At 39.4% G+C, this 20,341-nt stretch overlaps 1 protein-coding gene across 1 annotated transcript in view; it reads left to right on the top strand.

Annotated features, from left to right (window-relative positions):
• The window catches only part of FAM13C (family with sequence similarity 13 member C), a gene marked incomplete at both ends in the record, with an annotated part of 134,349 nt that overhangs the window by 87,481 nt on the left and 26,527 nt on the right, over nt 1-20,341 (top strand). Inside the window, 4 exons of the mRNA XM_079535880.1 lie at nt 4,420-4,458; nt 8,625-8,681; nt 10,365-10,548; nt 15,958-16,079. Coding sequence (XP_079392006.1) covers nt 4,420-4,458; nt 8,625-8,681; nt 10,365-10,548; nt 15,958-16,079 — 402 coding nt within the window. The remainder of the gene's footprint in view (nt 1-4,419; nt 4,459-8,624; nt 8,682-10,364; nt 10,549-15,957; nt 16,080-20,341) is intronic.

The following is a 20,341-nucleotide window of genomic DNA, read 5'->3' as shown; positions in this document are numbered from 1 at the left end:
CTGGGTTGAGTGTTCACCAACCTGCATGTAACTGCAGTATTTTAGTTCAATTTGTCTTAAGCAGTTTTTTGATATATCTGATAGTGTTACCCATAAAAAGGCAGGCTGCGTGTCAGGCAAACAAGTCATAGAACACTTGAGTATTTTGAGCTACTTGGGTGAAGCATTTGGTATTTCTCATATAAAAAAAGAGAATGTGACTTCTCTCTCAGTTAACTGCTCCTCTGTTTATGCCTTCATGATCAGAGAATAGCAGAAGTATCCTGCAGGAACCCTTTTGAAGAGAGGACAACACACTGCAATGATCCACTGTGCTAACCTTGTGCTGCAGAATGATCCTTGCTCTTAGCCCATAAAAATCTGGTGCGCTAGAACAGACTTGATGAAGGTGGAGAGGAGTGACTGTAGAGCCCATCCATTTGTTTTCTGCCTAAATAAAAGTGTTCAGTTGACCTCAGAAGTAGCAGATCAACCTGACACGCAAATGTATTTACTCTGCTCTTGGTGGGTTTGAATGTATTTCATCTATAAGAGAATATGCTATATATGTGCACAGGTAGGATTGAGCGCATCTGCGTTCAGCTACAATTTGAGAGAGAGATAATGGACAGTAGGAGCACTTCAGGGCATTGCTACTTGGCAGGAACACACGTACTCGAAGGCAAACAAATTTGCTCAATATTTTTATGAGTCTCTGAGCTCAGCTGGTTCTGGCAGAGATGACTTAATCCAGAGAGGCAGTAGGGGAGAGCTCATTCCAACTTTCCCTTTATTTGGGAAATGGAACATGAGTAATGTCTTCCCAGACAAGAGGGAGCCAATGCGGTCTCCTTGCCATGCACAGCATGTCACACTGCGTCTCTCGTGTCCCTCCACTGCACCATCTAGTGCAGCTCCCTCATATGGCATAACCATAGTGTGAAACACAATTGTCTCTGGTGCAGCCATTTCAGCATAACCGTTTGATACACTGTGGAATAGCAAATAAAGTATTAATCAAGAAAAAAGTCTCACAATAAATGCTATACTCACACTATAGGATTGCGCTGAATTTGTCATTAGCAGATGATATATGTTAAATACAAAAGTACTAACTTCCCAGAACATTAGAGAAGTGAAAATTCTTTGTAAACCAGTAATTTCTCCTCTAAACATTCAGGTTAGTTCCCAGCACAAATTCTTCATGATTCAGTGCTTAAGGTTGAAAGGTCTCATCATTTACTTGTGTCAGAAATCTTAGGAGAACAGACATTTACTCAGACGAGCGAAGTCTAGAAATTGTGGCTAAGATCTTGCTGCACAGGTGAAACCAAGCTGCCACAAAGTCTGCAGGTAGGTGAGCATTTAGGCAACTGCAGATTAACAAGTTTCACCATGTCTCCTTCTTGTCTGGCCTTTTGGTCTTGATTGTTCTCCATTCTGTTCACCTGTAGCCATAACTGCTTTTTCAAGTAAATTACAGTGTGGCCTCTGCCTATATGATCACATTCAAAATGTCTCATTACCTCTCTCTTCTTTCATAGTCTTCTGCAACTAGACCATACCATCGTTATATAGAATTCATTGGCTGATACATGTTTATAATGCCAACTAATCTGTTCTGAACTTATGAATGCATCATTTGTACTGAGCATGCCTTTATTACATGCAAAACTGAGCTGGAGACCAAGTGACTCCCATCTCACTCTTCTTCCTGAGTTAGCAGTAATTCTTGGTGAGAAAACAAAACAAAACAAAACAGGAAGAATGGAATTTCTATACCGATCTACTTGTCATCCATAAAAAGACCATATATTACTCAACTTTTAAGAAATGAACAGCAACATATTTCGGAATCCTGATATCTCCAAAATATATGGAGACTTTTTAGTTTGGAGTTTTCTAGCATTCTTGATATCAACCGAGAGCTAGCATATGGGATGGTGAAAACAAAACTATGTACTTTTAAACAAGGAATTGCTTTTCCATAAATACAGAATAGGAAAAATATGAGTCTTTAAACTGCTCAACATAAAAAAAAAAAAAAAAAAAAAAAAAAAAAAAGAGGTGAAACTCATATGAAAGCCTTTATTTTAAGGATAAGTTGTATTCTAATTACTTCAGAATGTAAGGTACTTAAATGCACACCTTACTTCACTGAAGTATAGCTTACTTTACATACAGGTGCATAATTATTTTCCTCAGGATTTTAGGATGATGAAAAAACTGAAACATCATCTGAAAGTGCTGACAAAGTATATCTGGCACAGTAACTTCCAGTATGTTGAAGAATGGCGTTTTATGGCATTTCAGGCCTCACTGACTTTAACTTGACTGCTGAAAACAAGGAGGTAGCAGCCATATTGTGCTTTCCCTATATATTTGCACTTGGAGCACAGAGGGAAAAGACACAAGTTCAAGCGTGTTTGGTGCTGGCTCGTTATACAGTGTATAGTCTCACCCCGAGCACATGGGAAACATGTGAAAGGACGGGAGGTAGCCATAGGCGCTAGCCAACATCATCTGTGAAAGATGCTTTTCCCTTTCAAGAGAAATTTCTTCCTTCTGGGAGTAAAAGAAAGGATGTAGAGATATTGTGGGTCTACTGTAGCTCTCTCCCTTGGGTTCCCTCAGCAGAAGGTTGGCTTCATCTATATGATGGGAAGATTAGCTCTGAAACAGGACCCCAGTTTTAGCTGGCCTCTGTTTTCATATATTTATTGATGTTATTCTGTTTTATGTGAAATTGTTGTGTTGGCTTGGCTTTGCTTTGTTTTTCTTTTTTTCCAAATGATTTCACATTCTTGGAGGAAAAGACTATCCCATAACACTGGTAGAGCATCATCTCTAAAATAAATGGAAGTTTGTGAGGAACCTGACATAAACGTAAAGAGCTTGCCTAGAAGAGATTTAGTAACGCCGAAGTTCATACAAACAGTGTAAGAGATGACATTTAAAACTTGGTTTCAGTTTGAAGCATTTCTGTTTTACAAAGTGGTCTTCAGTCACGTTCTGTTACTGGTAATAACAAGGCACTGCAATATGTTTGCACAGGGGCTGAATTAGCAGAGAATTTGATCTTAACACTAAGAAATGGAGAAGTTATGTTCACAAGATCATTCTGTTTTCCCTCTCCTTCTTGTGTGCGTGTAGGAAGGGGAATGGGAATAAATGTGTAGTGTCTCTTTAAGATCTACCCTAATCAATCTTTGATGCTTGTTAATGTGATGTTGTGATTAAAAGTTGTGATTCCTCCTTCATTTTTTCTATTCGTCTCCTCTCACAAAGTCTGTTTCTTTGTATGGCAGAAGTCTGTACAGACTGATCCCCAGACAATTTGTGCCGTGAAATAAATTGCTATATTTACAAATACAGAAAAGAGCAAACACATTGTGCAAGCAGGTAGAGAGGCTGCGAAGAGATGAAGATAAGGCACACAGCCAGCACTGTTTGGGGGAGAAGGGAAACTGTCACTTCTGTGGTCGTGGCTGCTGCTGCTGTGATGTGAGCTGCTGTGGGGAGGGGATGCAGCACCTCTCTGTGTTCCTGCTCCACTGCTGCTGGGGGCTCTGTGCTGCCGTTGTCACAAATAGGAGTGCTCATAAGATGCTGTTGTCTGCATTACCCTCTCCTCCTCCTCCCAGCTCTAATATGTCTCAGTGAGAATGGATTTTGTTTGTTTTCTGCTGCTAAGATTTCAGAATGTTCCAACCCTTCCGACTGGATTTGAGAGGTGTTGTTTAAGGGGGAATTCCACCGCTGCCTCAAAACCAGCCATTTGCTGTATCCTGAGCTGACCCTTCCTGAACATATTACATCAAGTCTGAAAAATTTTGCTGCAGGAGAGCAGCAGCCTATTCCTTTCTTAGAAATGGTTTCATCTATTCCTTGCTGTTTGCTTAATAACCTTTTGCTACTTGAACTGCCCTTTCTCCCAGATTGTTTTTTCATTGTTTCCCTGGGGTCTGACTATGAGCTGAGTGTATAAAGGACTTCCAAATGAGAAGAAAAAAACCTCCAGAAATTTTAACAGTCCTATTTCAGTAAATAAAAATAACACTGTGTTTGATTAGCCAATTGCAATCATTTAAAGAACAGAGTGCCAAATATTTTCTGTAAACCCATGGCTTTTATTAGCAGCAGCGTTACTGTTGTAAGAGAATATGATCCTTTTCTGAGCCTCACAGGCTACCTGCATCCTCATATTTATTCAAAGCACTGCTGGATGGGCTTTGTAAGTGTTGTAGGGCTAATCCCTGTGGTTCCTCGATTATGAGCATGTGCAGAGCAGCCGAAGGTACAGTCGCGCATGTAGAGCTAACACACACACAGACTTGCCTTGCAATGCCATGTTTGTGCATGTGTTTCTACAACTGAGAAGGAAACAGGGAGCCTGCCTGCCTTGCTGACTTGTCTGATGTTTTCTTGTTTCTGTTTCAGCATTCAGGATAAATCCTTCAACACCACAGCTTTAGCAGAGTAAGTCAACACTTTAAAGATGTGCCTTATTTTTAAATAAGAGTGGTAGAAAATAATTGTAAGTACTCTGTGAGAGGTCCCCAGCTTTCTGTCATATATTTTGATTCAGGTTTTTCTTAATCTAAGTATATTATTGAGACTCTGAAAAGAATTGCATAAAACAGCTGCCTTTACATTTTGTGAGACCATTTAGAAGTAAAGCACTTTTCTGGGAGGATATAAATTTGATGTACATCATAAATGTTTAAATGCATGATTTCAGTGTAGGATAAATCTCCTGTGAATGTATTGCTCATTTCTGGTACTGATGATCTTGACAAACACAAGTGTGTCAGAACGCATGCTCTGTATTTCCTGCATGTGTGAGTAGGAAAAACAATTATTTAAAAAAATATAAAAAAAAAAAAGGACAACAAACACAAAAGCATCGTTTAGACAGACCAGGCACCAAGCAGATTGTTCCTTTGTAATTATTTCCATAAAATCATTGAAAAGATCTTCATCTTTATTGTGATCATAAGGATATATGCATTGATTTTGTTGTTGTTATAAAGAGACAACAGAAGAAGGTGAGGACATTAGAAAGTTACAAAGGCAAAGTCTCTAGGGAGGATTACAAATGAAATGATCTTCTAAAATTCCAGTTTAAAACACTTTAATTTAGATATTCTCTGTGTTATTTTGCATGCTTTTGATTGTTTCAAAAGCTTTTAGGGAAGACTCTTTAGCAGTAATGTACTAAGCAGTGTCTTAGGAAGGAAGTGATTTGTAGATCTGTTGTATATTAGATGAGTTTTACACTGCTAAAATGCCCATAATTTAAAAAGCCCTAGCTGGACTGCGATCTGTGTGCTTAAGTGTCATGGGGATGCATTCTAAAAGCAGGCCAAGCTGTAATTTAGTTTGAGCTATCACTCAGTACTGTCAAAATCACTAAAGGAAAAGGTAAGAAACATTTATTGAGGAGGTCTAATTAATTTTTCTCTCCTACATTCTTTGTCTTGCTTTATTTGATATTTTACATTACTTGCTCTTTCTGTGTGATTGGGTAAATATGGGAAGATTTAATGGGGGATAATAAATCATCAAATCATTTTGAATTGTTTCCATGTGTCCCTATTATTTAAGTGATGAACTGTGGTATGTAAAATTCATAAAAGAATATCCAAATTTCAGGTATTGTATATATATATATATATATATATATATATATATATACACATATATATATATATTTTGTCTCCTTTCCTTTGCACTGTGCCCTGACATCCATCTGTGTTTCCCACAGAGATTCCCCTGGCATGGCCTGGTGCTGCCTGCCTCACCCTTGAGGTTTTCTGGGACATGAATGTGATGGTTTTGCTCATTGGAGCTTTGTGTGATCATAAAGAAAAGGGCAGAAAGGCTGAGTGTGTGTCATCCCCTGGGAGGGGAAAGGGGTGCAGGCAGTGCTGTGTGGAGCAGACAGGCAGCAGTGTGGCAGAGCAGGGCTGTTGTCTGAAGGCTGAATCTCTTCATTTAAGCTGTTGTTGGTTTTGTTCCAGGGCCTTTAATTCATAATCTTATCTTACCAAACATAGAAGTAGAAACATGCTTTTAGAAAACAAAGCAGACAGACAACATCATTCAAAGAGCACTGTCCAACTTGGTTTCCAAAGCCGATTTCCCTAGATCCTGTTTAAAGCCTGCCCCAAAGCCTGTTTTTGAGATCTGCTGAGAACACACAATTGTTACAGACTTCAGCACTCATTGTTTGTGCTGTGACCATATCTGAAAATAGATTTCTTCTATTTAGCAGAATAAAGAGAGAGCTTGCCATGCAATGGTAGGCATTCCTATTTGACTTTGCTTATGTTGAAGGCTGGATGGTATAAAACCAGTGAAACAATACTTTCAGGAACGTATCTCCAGATAAGGCAAGTGCCTGGGGCTGCTGTGTTCCCAGCAAGCCATGCATGCAGGCCGACGGAGAAATTGTTCACAAGAACATCTTAAAGGTCAAGTTTGCTAAAGGAAGCAGTTTTCCAGCTGTACTGAAGTGGTTGCTATTGAAAGGTGAAAATGGAAAAAAAAATTAAAAAGACATTCCCACTAAACCGTGTCTGGAATACAGAGGCACTGCTAGGGAGACAGAGCAAAGTCTGTGTAGATTGGGATCCCAGTCTTTATGTCAGTGGCCAACATCCTGCCCATTGTAAGCTTCAAGCCCTGTAGCTTTATGCCTTGAAGCTGTTCGTGTGTATACTTTATGTTTCAGGATTGAGTAAGATGCTGCTGCAGTTTTTCTGTTGATGACATCTAGTCCACATGGCCACAAGCTTTTAAAAAAATATATCAAACTCTTGCATATCCCTCTAGCTGTTAAAGACAGGTGAAGTTGCACAGTGAGGTTTAGAAATGGAAGGATAGGAGGGTGAACGTGTGTGTGCTCATATGCGCAAACTGGTGTCAAGAACACATAAGCTCCATTTCTTAATGAAACCAAGGTGAAAACACTCTGTGCTTTCATGGTGACCATTTTCATTATATCACGAATGCATCTTTTTAAAAGTCCTACTACGGTCTTGGCCTTAAGCAGTGTCTTGTGTGAGTGAGTTTTGTCAGTTAATATTTATCCTTGCTGATAGAAAAAAATCTATTCACCCTTTCAGATTTGGTGCTTCTGAACTTTCCCACAATCTTTTTCATTGCATGATGGCCACTGTCTTGTCTGATTTATTAGCGCTAATCTTTTCTATCTACTGGTATCTTGTGAGTCAAATACATTTTGTCATGCTCAGTTGGAGTATTTGTAACTTGTCTTCATTTATGACTGTACTAGATGCTTACTTAGGCTTTCTGCTTCTCCAGCTCACCCTTATTACAGACAGCTGAGAGCAGGTGATCCCTTGGCATACTTGTCCAAGTTAAGAAGTACTCACACAAATATGCACACATGGACTTGGCTGTGTTAAGTTGCCCACCATCCTTCCAGAGGGAAGGGGATAACTGCACCCACTGCAGGAATATTATGTGATTAGGTGGAACATGCAACTGTAGGTATGTATTCCAGTTGCATGCAGCAAATGCTTTCATCCAAATGCTGATCCATTCAGGAAGTGTGAACACTTGAGTGTCCCTTTAAATAATTTCTGCAGCAGTCAGGCTTTTGACAAAAACAGGCAGAAGACTGGTGGGGAAGAGGAATATATTAAAAATCTTGACATCAAATAGCAATGCAGAGCTATGAAATTATCACTTAATGTGCTCTGTCCTAAGCTGGGCAGCTCTTCTAAAAATTTAATAAGTCAGCAGAAGTACAGCCTGCTTCTCCCGTAATGAAGAGATTCTTCTGCCAGCTGACTTCCAGTGATCCAGGCCTACTTAGTGCCTGCGCCCTGTGAGTATGAACAGAGGGTGAGGAGAGAGCCCCAACTTCTCCCCAGAAATAATACCTGGGAAGGGTATGTACTTATTCGTTGGGAGTATGTGCAAATACATGTATATTTATTTGAAGAAAAATTGTTTTTTGGCTTTGCAGTTGTTTAATTCTTTAAAGTTAGTGCCCAGTATACTGCTCATCACCAGTATTTTGCATATATATGTAGAAATTCTCTGTTTGATTATGCAGTCCTAGGGCAATTGTGCTGCTTTTTACCTACTGGGATGGAATTGATTATAATTTTTCATGCATTTTTAAAAATTCTGACAGTTCCCTTTTAAAGATTAATGATCATTTTGTAGTTTATGTGGGGATGCCATTCCCTGCTGCTCAGAGCACAAGGAATGACTGCTCTACTGTTGCTAATGTTTTTGTAAGTCTGGGAGAAATTGTCTCTAATTATTATTGTGTTACATGAAATATATTTTAAGAAATTCGAACTCAGACTTTCTTGTAATTTTCCCAGTAACTTTTGAATTCTTTGTCATCGTTACTTTCAGCTGGCTGAAAAAACGTATGCCAAACTGTGTACAATCAACATTTCAAATCCTTTTCTTCCTCTGAGGTTGAGACTTAGAGATTTAGATCTGTGGAGAAGCTGTGGCATTAAAAGAAACCAGCCAAGGTGTGAGAAAATGAAATGTGTTTATGCTTAGTTTGAGCTGCACGGTCATGATTATTGAAAGCTAAATTTCTGCAGTAGCAGAAACTATTTATCAGCAATTATTTTGTATCCATTTCCAAGGTGTGATGAGGATTCAGATTCTGTTTGTGGAGCTCACGCAGCCAGTTCCAGCCCCAGGTATTCTCCTGCAAATTTTGTCTGAAATACACTGGCAACAAGTAAAATTGCCAGAGTGCATTTTTTAAATCGTTAGAAAGAAACCTTTATTACCAAGAGAATGCATAATCTCTAAAGTATTAACTGCTGTAACTATTACTACCTTTGGGAAGTGCATTTTTGTTGTAGATATTTATGTGTATATAATATAAGCAGTATAAGAATTAAATATTTTTATATAAATAATTATATTATGTTCTATGTTTCTTAACTTAAAATCACAATTAGTTTCATTCAGGTGCAGCTCTGATGCTATTACATTGAATTCTTCTGTACAGCACCAGATACAAAGCAATAATAAGTGGAGCTGTGTAACTGTGCAAGGATATACACATTGAAGAGTTCTTGTGGGCGGAAAAAAAATCCTTCAGACTAATTTAATTGAAGTATTCTTGACATATGAGTCTCTCATCGCTGTGCCCATCTGTTAATTGCTAGATGATGCAACCTTTTGGAAACATTCTTTGAATCAGACAATACCTTAAATTTAGCAACACTTTACATTGTTGGAATGCCCATAGGATATAAAGCAGCCTACCCTGTAACAACTGCCTTGGAGGACACTTGCAGAAAGCGTGGGCAGCAATGGTTTTAAGTCTGTAAACACCCTGCAAGCATCCATCTGGAGGCTGTTGGGTCACAGATGGAAAGTGAGTTTGGCAGCTCAGAATCCTTAGGTTAAAATGTTGTATTAGCAAGATAGCATTTCTTAAAAAAAAAAAAACAAACCCTAAGGGCATTTTAATTCATTATCCCCTAGAATCCCTTGGTTGTGTTAGGTGCACACCAGGAAAGAGATAATTTCTCAGTTAACCCTTATTTGACCAGCTAAAGCTAATATCTAGATTCCCCCAACAAACTAAGCAGCAGCTGGGGACTTCAAAGCAGTAGTGCCCATCTGCTCATCCTGCCAGCTGCACGGGCAGTCTTGCATCCCTCAGGGAATACATTAATCTGCCAGAGATTGGGTTGGATGGGTGCAGATAAGGACAGAAAGGTCTTCTTCAGGGCAGGTTTTCACCCCGTAGAGTAGGCAAAGTCCAGTGATTTCCAGAATATCCATGAACAATGTCTATTTAAACCAGCAGAAGGGGGACTGCAAACTGGTAGCACATTTTAAATATTCCTTCTATCCAAACATCTCCCCTGTTGTTCAGATCCTACTTTGTGTGTAACCTTCCTTGCTTTCTGTAAAAGCCCTCAGAATGTTAGAAAGAAAGTGTCAGAAGGGAAGTGTGTCTGAGGGGAGAAATTACTCTACATACCATCATTTATGTGGGATTATAAATCAGCGTGAAGCATTGGACAGGGAGGGGTCTGCTGCATGAACAAGTTTCAGGACTTATTTGGGGAGTATGAAATGTAGCACTGAGGGCAAAGAGTGCCTCCAAAACTAGTCTTATTCAAATGGCTCCCTAACCGAACAGGTAATAATATGAATGGCAGTTTTGCTTCTGAATTTTCAATAAACAGTAGCCTCTTATAATCATTTTACTAACATATGCAGTGTTTGTTTGGTGTGTAGATAACAGCCTCATAAAATTAAACCACCATGAGTAGCTAAGTTCTTGTTGCTGTTCTTCATAATGTTTTGACAGGTGTCTGAAGTCCTGTCTAACGGATTTCATTTTAATTCTCTTACAGAGATGATGATAACAAAGAAAATTATCCAGACAACACAGCTATCTTAGAAGAAAGGTGGCCGCCTTTGCAAGATACTCAGCAGCAGAAGGAGCAGACTTTGAAGCCTGACATGGGCAACTTAAAGCTAAGAAAACCTAAGCCTGTCTCAAAGTCAGAAAATGGAAAAGGCCACGAGGAAAGTCAGGTAAAGACTGAATTTACTAATGTCTGAGCAAACACTCATTTTGAAATGCAAACTGAGAATGAAAACTGAAATCCATGATGTGATTATGATTCTACGGTAGTCTACTCCAGTTTTCAGGGACCTGGAGTTCTGTGGCACTCCTGTAATGATAGGCTATTCCTTGGAGGCAGGGAATTGCAGAGAGGTTGCAGGTGTTGTCAGAAGTGAGTAGAGAACATATCTCTAGAAGTACAAATCTCTTCAGATAACCTGTGACTACTTGATTAAATTCTTCCTGTTTTATTTGAATGAGAATCTCTTACAGTAGTATTTTATCTGCTTGTGGAAAGGTTTGATATGTCTTACTTTCTGTTTTTCTCATGCTTCACTAATACCTTAATTCCAAAAGACTACAGAGTCTACTACTACTGCTCTGCCCATAGGTTTCTTTGGCATGAACTGAGGGGAGGAGAAATGTAATTTTTCTAAAAGCTACAAAAAATAGAAGAAAACGGGTATAAATGAAGAAGCCTCTGCAGCCAATGGTTCATATACATTGCTGCACTGACTCGAGATTTACCACCCTGCAGCATTTCCTGGTAGTGCCTCTGTCCCCTCCTGGTGTTTCCCAAGTTGTGTCTCATGTGCAGTGTAAAGGATTGAGCTCTCCTCCAGGTTTCACTCTTCAGCAAAAATATTCTCATGACTGGGACCACTGATGTTAACTTTGGCATACTGGCAGCCTGTAGCAGAGACGAGGCTTGTGAGATGTCTGTAGTTTATCTCTTCTTTTATGTTTGCTGTGTTTGGCTGTTTTTTGTCTCCTTGTTTGTGGATGGAAATCTGTAGAGAGCTTTCTGAAGTGCTTTGAACTCTTCACAGACCAGGAGTGATTATGATCCTTTTTTTTTTTTTCTTTTCCCAATTTAGAATGAGAACTCATTGTTTAGGATGGCATGCCTTTCATTTGAGATGAGGAATGTCTTTTTGGATCCTGAAACAAAATCAAAAGCCAGTAATATTCTAGTGGCATTACCACAGTCTCTTTCAGAACATTGGTATCAGCTCTTTCCCTAATCTTCTTGCATGCTTTTTCTTTTTCTGGAGTTTATCCCCAAGATAAGTAATAAAGTACTAACTTCTGCATTTTTTTTTAATTTTGTGGATGTATTGTATTACCAGGAAATACTATGTAGGCTGCAGGTAGATGAGATATACCTGCTTATTGGCAGATAAACAATTGGAAATTTTGCCCTACAAAGGGCAAATGGAGACAGAGTTGAGAGGAAGTCATAAGAAAGGGCAACATCTGACCCATACATCATCTCTTGCTCTTTCAACTACTTTCAGTCTGAGTCTCCTGTCTGCCCCCTTCCTATGTCATGCCTGCATCTCTCACTCAAAGTCAGCTAACACAGCACAGATTTGCTGCTCCATAGTATTTTATGTATCCTAAAGATGTTAAATGAAAATGTTTTCTTTCATGGGAAATTTTTTGTTCATATATTTAGACTGTCATAAAATAGCAGTGCAACTCAGATGTGTAGTCTCGGGAATAAAACACAGTATCAGGCAAATAATTTTCTAGGGCTTAACTTTGGAAAAACAGGATGTTTAACATGCCTGTGAAAAACAAGGCTCCGCTTGCAGAAGTGCTCTGGAAAGTGTTTGTTTTCTGTGTGGAGTTTCTCGCTGAGATCCTTGTTGTGCTGTGACCTTCAAAACCCTACTGCAGCCCTTAATTTTAGTCGGTCACATCTGCCTGTCTCCATTTTGAAGCTGAAAGTGATTTCAGCTATTTCAGCTCCTGTTTATGTGTATGTGGTTGTTACCTGGAAAAGTGGACCAAATTGATGCTTTCAGAAACTGTGCAACTGTATATACTTCCTTTCTGTGAAACACCTTGCCTCCAAGACATTCTGAGAGATAAATAACGTACATACAACTAGCTGATATCAAGCTGACAAACAATAATGTTACCAGATGTGTTGTAAATGAAAAGTATGATGCACTGCAAATGGTGGCTAAACTGTTCATCCTCATTTTTCTGGGTTTCTTGATACAGAACACTTTTTCAATGGACTCCTCACTTTCCTAGCAGAAGTTTTCTGTGACATCAAAACCAGAATGTGGCAATACTGCAGTGACAGTATCTTTTTAAAAGATGTTGCCCTGATAAGCCAAGAATGTTTTCTGCTCACAACTATGTGCTGCTATTAGCTGTAGTTTTAGAAAATAGTCTCCTTAAAATCAGAAGAGACTTCTGGTAAATAAGTTTGCTGCATGTGTGGAAAGGATTTAAATCTGTTTGAGTGGAAAACAAGTTGGTGTGTTTCTACTGGAGAGAATCCAGGTGATTTCCATTGTAGAAAGGACACTCAGCAGGAACAGGCATCTGTGCTCATGTAGGGGAAGATGGCCAGCATGGGGATCTGGGGCTTCACAAGGCTCAGCTGTGTTGAAGTGTGATGTTTGTGCCTGTTTTTTATGACACAAGTGTAATACTGTGTACACGTAGCCTAGATCTTGTTGAATAAAAGGTTACTGAATTTGCTGTGATGATTACCAGGACAAAATCTAATAATAAAAGTTCAATACCAGATGACTTCAGCTGACCAAATATCAACTGATACAAAAACATTAAAGAAAAGCTGTTCCTTGGATACTGTATGCAGTTATTTCTTTGGAGGCTAGAGCTGGGTGTGGGGGGGATCTGTAAACTTTTCGTATTGAAACAGTGGCAGGCTGCTGGAATGTGGTTCTGCCTCAGTATTCCAGCTACTTGAGTTCATCTTTGCTGTTGTTTTCAAGAACTTTTCTTTTTTATCAGTTCTGCAGCACTGACCTATAGAATATCAAATTAAATAGGTATTTTTGTATTTCAAGATCTAAAGAAGCATGTATTCAGAATAGCCTTAGGAAGGACAAATGGCAAGGAATGGAAAGTACTCTTTCCTAATGCTTTCTCTATCATTCACCTTTGGTGCACAATGATCATAGAACCACCAAGGTTGAAATAGACCTACGAGATCATCCAGTCCAGCCATCACCAACAGTTCTCACTAAACCATGTCCCTCAACACAAAATCCAAATGTTCCTTGAACACCTCCAGGGTCGGTGACTCTACCACCTCCCCAGGCAGCCCATTCCAGTGCCTGACCACTCTTTCAGAAAAGTAGTATTTCCTAATATCTAGCCTGAATCTTCTTTGGCATAACTTGAGGCCATTCCCTCTAGTCCTATCACCAGTTACACAAGAGAAGAGGATGATCCCCAGCTCACTACAACCTCCCTTCAGGTAGTTATAGAGAGCAGTAAGGTCTCCTCTGAGCCTCCTCTTCTTCAGACTGAACAATTCCAGCTCCCTCAGCTGTTACTCATAAAGCATGTGCTCCAGACCCCTCACCAGCTTTGTTGCCCTTCTGTGAACCTGCTCCAGGGCCTCAATGTCTTTCTTGCAGTGAGGGGCCCAAAACTGGACACAGTACTCGAGGTGTGGCCTCACCAGAGCTGAGTGCAGAGGCATGATCACTTCCCTGCTCCTGCAGGCTGCACTGTTTCTGATACAAGCCACGATGCGATGCCATTGGCCTTCTTGGCCACCTGGGCACACTGCTGGCTGATGTTCAGCTGAGCATCAATCAATACCACCAGGTCCATTTCCTCTACAAGGTCTTCCAGCCACTCTGCCCCAAGCCTGTATGGTTGCCTGAGGTTGTTGTGGACAAAGTGCAGAACCTGGCATTTGGTCTTGATTATCTTCATCACACTGGCTTTAGCCCAGCTGTCTTACCTGAGACAGTGCTCTCAATATATGAGTATATGAAATGTATTTTGCTGAAGCAAATTTACGACTTGAATGCAGCTTTGGTTTTGCATCTTAACTGGACTGAATTTCTTTGACAGATTAACTTAAATAGCCTAACGTTAAAAAGATTATTAAGATAAGCTTCCATACTACCCACAGTTCTATTTTTATCAGTTTTAATAGCTGTTGTGGTCAACTTTTGAATCCAAGCAGATCTAAACATGAATATTTATTCCCCTGTAAATGCAGTATGGACATAACCTGTGGCTGGACACACATGGTGTATCTTAGAGGTAGCACATGACTGCTGCCTCTCAAGTACCTTACAGTGTGATGGTGACAGCTGCCTCTTCCTGAAAATAGATTTCAACGTTATCAGTATAGATCTCATAGGCCAAGTAGGAGAAATTAATGTTCTCTAATTCAATAAACATCCTGATAATTTATAAGAGGACTTTGGCTAAATTAAATCGTAATAGTATAGTTAAAATATCATCACAAAGAGGAAGTAAAAGGCCAGTGATTGTTTTTTTAATTAATTTTCACCAGATCTTTTTACGAATTCTTTTAGTCCTCCAACTTCAATTTTGAGAGGCAGTTCCTGAATATTTCTCCTGAGAGAAGAACCCTTAGGCAACTTCCTTACATTATAAAACTTTTAATAAAATTTACAGTTTTTAAAAAGTGTGATTTACTTTTATTTAAGTAGTGTACCTCTAAGCAAACTTCATTCATAATATTCGAAGATGGAACAGACTACAGAAATAATTAAAAAAAAACAATGATGGTTTTTGCAGATGTAGAATGACCCCAGCACTCCAAGTTCCCATGCAAGTGGTCCTACCCCATGTTCAGACCTTCAAGCTTCTAACTAAGCTTTAAAAATGAAGCAAAATCAGAAATATTTCAACAGAGGAAGTGAATGCTTTTCTTTTGCAAAGCACTCTGTATTTCAGTTTCAAAACAATTAGAATAAAACATTGACTGATAAAAACTAATGAAAAAAAAAAAACAAATCTGATTTAATTTTCAAACAACTTCGTTAACTTACCTGTTGGCAATGCAAGGGAGATATTATAACCCATTTTATAGGTAAGGGAATTAAGACATGCTGAATAACTTGTCATGCCCATATAATTGGTATTTGGCAATTTGAAGTAAAAGGCATATCTTTCTAATTCCTAGTTCTGGCCTCAGTTTGTTGGACTTTTTTATTTTTTGTATGGCAAGGTGGCTGATGTGGCTTTTTTTCCTCAGACTTTCACTAAGAGGAAGTAATTTCAATTTAAATGCAAATGTATATTTAAACAAAAAATATTGACTGCTGTGTGTAGCACCTCTTAGCTCATATTCCTACATCTGTTATCTAATACACAACAAATGGCTTACAATGGCTTCTTGTCTGCTTTGGATACAAGAAGTCTTTTTCTGAGAATGAAAATCCTGCTTTATTTAAAACCTTTTTGTGTTTTCCAGTTGTTTCCAGATTATTTGCAAAAAATAACAACGATCTACAAATCAGAATCCAGTTTCATGGATCTCTTTCTTTCTTAAAGCAAAATATTCAGCTACATTTGATCAGCACTGACAGGACATAGAATATTGTTGTTGTTTCCTTCAGGAGCTGGAGAGTTCATTGCCAGGCCTCCCAGAGCGGCAAGGGAAGGCAGGATCCTCAGCTAATGACTGTGCATGGAATGTGGATTTTAGATGCCAGGAAGCTGTTGTGAGATTTCAGCCAAGGTAAGCTTTGGGATAAGAGAATGCATTTCACTTCTAATTAACTGTAGGAAAGGCTAATTCATTTGCTGTCTGCTGTATAAGATATTCAGACTCCTGTCTCCCATTGGCAGCTGTATTCAGTATTTATATGCCAAGAACTGTTTGGAGAAAATGAAAGGGATGAAGATAAGAATGCAAATTTCATCCACCTTTAAATCCCCTATATTGCAAGCTGCATGAACATCCTTGCTTCAGAAATTTCTGTTCCTCTGTGCCAAGTTTCAAAAATATCTCAACTCTTTTATTTTTACTGTTTTTTCCCAGTGCTGACTTGCCTCTCTTTCTTAGAGCTGTTTTCTCACTGAGAAATGGAAATGTGAAGCAGCATGCCTGATTTTGGTATGGGTGTACATTTATGTATAGTTTACATTCGTCTTGTTTCAATGCTGTGAATGTACCCCCTTCAAAGGGGAGACATTCAGTCCAGGTATTAGTCAACTTTTGACCAGAGGCAACTCAGGAGAACATGAAGTAACTCACATCTGGCAGCTACATGTAGTCAAAATTCCATTCCCAAGCCTCCATAGATAAGCAAAAGGCTAGAAATGGGGCTTCAACTCACCCAGCTGATCCAACTTACCAGTAAAGGCTCTGCTGTTATTAAGAAGCTTAGACTGTGTAAATAAGACTGTGCTCTTCACAGTTATCCTTTTTTCGTAATGAAAGGAAAGTGGATTTTAAACATAAAAATCGGAGTAGAGTGTGCATGAATGAAACAGCAACTATGGCAAAGTTCTCCTGTTCACTTCAAAAGTTCAACCTTAGTTTTTTGGATGTGAAACCATTGCTCACTATGCTGTTTACTCCTGTATAATATCAGGGTAGCTCCTTAGGAAGCCCGTTACTTACAAGTGCTATTTCTGTTAAATAGAGGCACCTGGATTTATTATGCTAAGAGTTGTGAAAACGTAGTGATAGCATCTGAGGTCTGGCCATCTCATACTTTGATTGTAAAGCAAAATGAAGGTGACTTTACTCCCAAATTAGGGACTTTGAGCATGGAGTAAACATGTGAAGTTGTGGTCCTTAGTCTCATGCACACATTGTATTCAATTTAACTATCTTAGCCATCTTTAGAAAGAACTTTCCACTACCTGGATGGAGTGAAGGACTTTGAATTACATGTGCTGCAGTTATTGCTTTCAAGTCTGAGATTCACTCTGGCTGGTGACTCCTCAGAAGAGCCACCAATAGCTTGCCCCAGTTCTTTACCATTAACAAGCTTTGATAGGGCCTTGTCATTGCGTGCCCTTGTCTCAGGTTGTGTAGATCACTGGCTCCTGTGTTGGAATCACAGAACTGGCTTGTGCAATGGACTGTGAAACACAGCTGCCAAGGTACATCGTGCTTTGTTTTCTGCTTTCCCTGTTCTGGAACATGGCAAAGGTTAAGCATTTAGGCTTGGGCACAGCTAGACTTCGACAGAAAGCATCTGCTAGCCTTGCATAACTTGAGTTTCACTGTCTTCTACTCTGATCTTGCTAGGTTAATGGTAAAACTAAAAATCCTTTGTAACACTGCAACTTTGAGGGATCCATAAATCACAGACCAAAAGCTTTCTGCTCTTTTGGAGGAGATGACCACACTGCTGCAGGGGTGCCATGGAGCAGGCTTCTCTATCACATGTGTGGGGAGGACAGGAAAAGAAGGATTTATTTCTGCCTTGTACTAAGAAGAAAGGTTCACTATTTATAGTGAGATTTGTTCCTTCTGCTTTAGTTTGATTTCTTCAGATTGATATATCTCTGCAATGAGTCTCACTGCAGCTTGAAATCTAAATACCTCTGAATTGTACAGGATTTGTCTTGAAATCTGTTCTAGTCAGGCAAAAATAGGATAACTTTAATTTGTCTCAATGTGGATAAAAAACCACAGAGATACAAATAAAAACTCTGGGGTACAACCAGGGCTTCCCAACGTTTCCTTGCTCCCTTCCACATGGGAGAGCAAACTCTAGCAGTAGTATCAAAGTTCTCAAGGCAAGTAGCTTCTGAGAGCGCAGTTCAGTGGGGACTCACATAACTTCCATATTTTCTGCTGAACAACTACAACTTTGGGATGTGTGGGAAGGAGCAGGGAAGGTGCAGAAGTGCTGATATCCCTGTGCCATAGGACAGAGCCACATGGGTGAGGCAGAGCTGGAGAGGCTGCATTCCCATGCAGATAACCAGGCAAGCCAGGAGAGAACCTGGCCAGATCCCTCTGATCTGGCAAAAATTCATCATGACCAGTATATTTCTGTGTATATTTCTGTATCTGCAAATTAAGATTAGATGATGAAACACTGCTATGCTGGGAAATGACAGATTTCTTCCTATGTTCCTAAAAGCAATTTCTTCAGGAGCCTTGATATTAAAATATTGGTGTTCAAAGTTCCGATTACAGTTCTTATATCATGGAATGGAAAATTCCTGAGTAAGCTCTTCAGCTGTCATATGCCCCTTCCTCCCCCCCCCAACAAAAGGAAAGAAAAGAAAAAGGGAGTGGATGCAGAGGGGCAAAAATGTCAACACATCGCTGTACCCTAAGTAAGGACTATGCCTTGTGAGCATGAGCGGCTCTCATAATGTAAGAAAAGTAGTTGTGGCAGTCGGCCAAAGCCAGCTTTTTCCAAAGTGCTGTAGCTTGAGAGAGAGACTGCTCTACTGAATCTCTGTATATCTGCTTGCTCCAGCATTCAGAGACAGCCCATAGAGCAGCATAGGATGTGTCCAAACACTTTTAGGCCCTTAAAGGTGTTGTTTCTTACATCGTGAATATGCACTCTGTTAATGCAAAAGCCTCTTGTAGTTCTGCTTTGCTTTCTAAAGATTCATAGGCAAACTTCTTATGCGTTTACTTGCAGCCATGTATTAAGGTGGTGACTCATAATGCTTTTTGCTGTTTGTTGGGGGTCTCAGAAAAGATGTTTCTATTTCCCTGATTCTGAGATGTGTTGGTTGCAGGGTAACCTGTTGATAGGCCGAATCAATCCCCTTATGTGGTAGGGAGACTACCTTTTCTGAGCTGTTCACCTGGCAGGTCATCCTCATAGTGGGCAGTGTAAAACTGATGGCAAGACTGAAGGTGGGGAAAGAGTGTTGGCCCAGGATAGACCAGAAGTGATTCTGGAAAAGATCCATTCCATAGCATGGGATGTCGTTTGCTTTCAAGGAATCATCACTGGTAATATCACTAATGTGATAGTTGGCCCAAGACACCATGTGCATGTGGCACTGTAGTGCATAAATAAATAGGTCTCCTGAGAACAATGGTAGTAGAACTCAGGGTTAGACTGATTTAAATGACTAGATTCCTGTACCTGATCTGAGAGAACTGGGAGGAGCGTAAAGGGTGGAGATTTGCAGATTAGAGAATATAATGCTCCTTCCTGCTTTTAATCTGGGAAATGAAAATGAAATTTGCTTGGCTTATGTTTAAATATTTTTCCTAGTTTTTAAATCTATGTAGTTTTATTTGAATTTTATGTGAGTTTAGAAGTAATATCTGTATCATGCATAATTCAGCAATTCACTTGTTATGGTCTGTTTTTCAAACAGCTCACTGCTCATGCAAATTCATCTGCCCTTGAAGTCTGTTAGGAGCTCTGGTATGATAATTAACTTTTTAAATTTTTTTAATGTCCACAAGCTTCAAATGTACATGTTATTGGATTCAATCGCTGCATCTGTGCAATAGCAGAATTCTGCCAAAGCCAGAGTTGCCAGACTCCATGAAGAGTGTCAGATAGGGCTTTCTCTATTTCAGTAAGGATGGTATCGCATATATGAATAGCAGATGTAGAGAGAAATGTATTTTCATTATTTTACGCAATGTCAGTAATATGGAATATGAATCACCTACAGTTATTCATATTGAGGTTTAAAACAATTTTAGTGTTCTCAGCACAGATGGAAAATTAGGACTTTGTTACTGTTGCTTTTGAAGTTAATGGATATTTTGTGGGTTTTTTTTTTTTTTTTAATGAGCGTAGGATCCAACCCTTAGTTATTAAATTGTAAGCCCTTGTTGCCTGACAACACTCAGATAAACTGCATTTGCCTAGTGGGGCATTTGGTCTTAGTGAAAACAAAAAAAAAAAAGGCACACCCCAGAACTCTGTAGAGTAGGACCAGCTCAGCATATTTACTGCTAGTGTAAATCATTTTCAGACAAAAATGGTTATTTGCTTCAGAGATTTCAGAAAATGTCTGGCATCTCCAAAATCCTACGAATGCAAAACT

This window comes from Tetrao urogallus, assembly GCF_951394365.1.
Source record: "Tetrao urogallus genome assembly, chromosome: 5".
NCBI classification, from domain to species: Eukaryota; Metazoa; Chordata; class Aves; order Galliformes; family Phasianidae; genus Tetrao; species Tetrao urogallus.
This window is presented reverse-complemented; position numbering and strand designations above follow the sequence as displayed.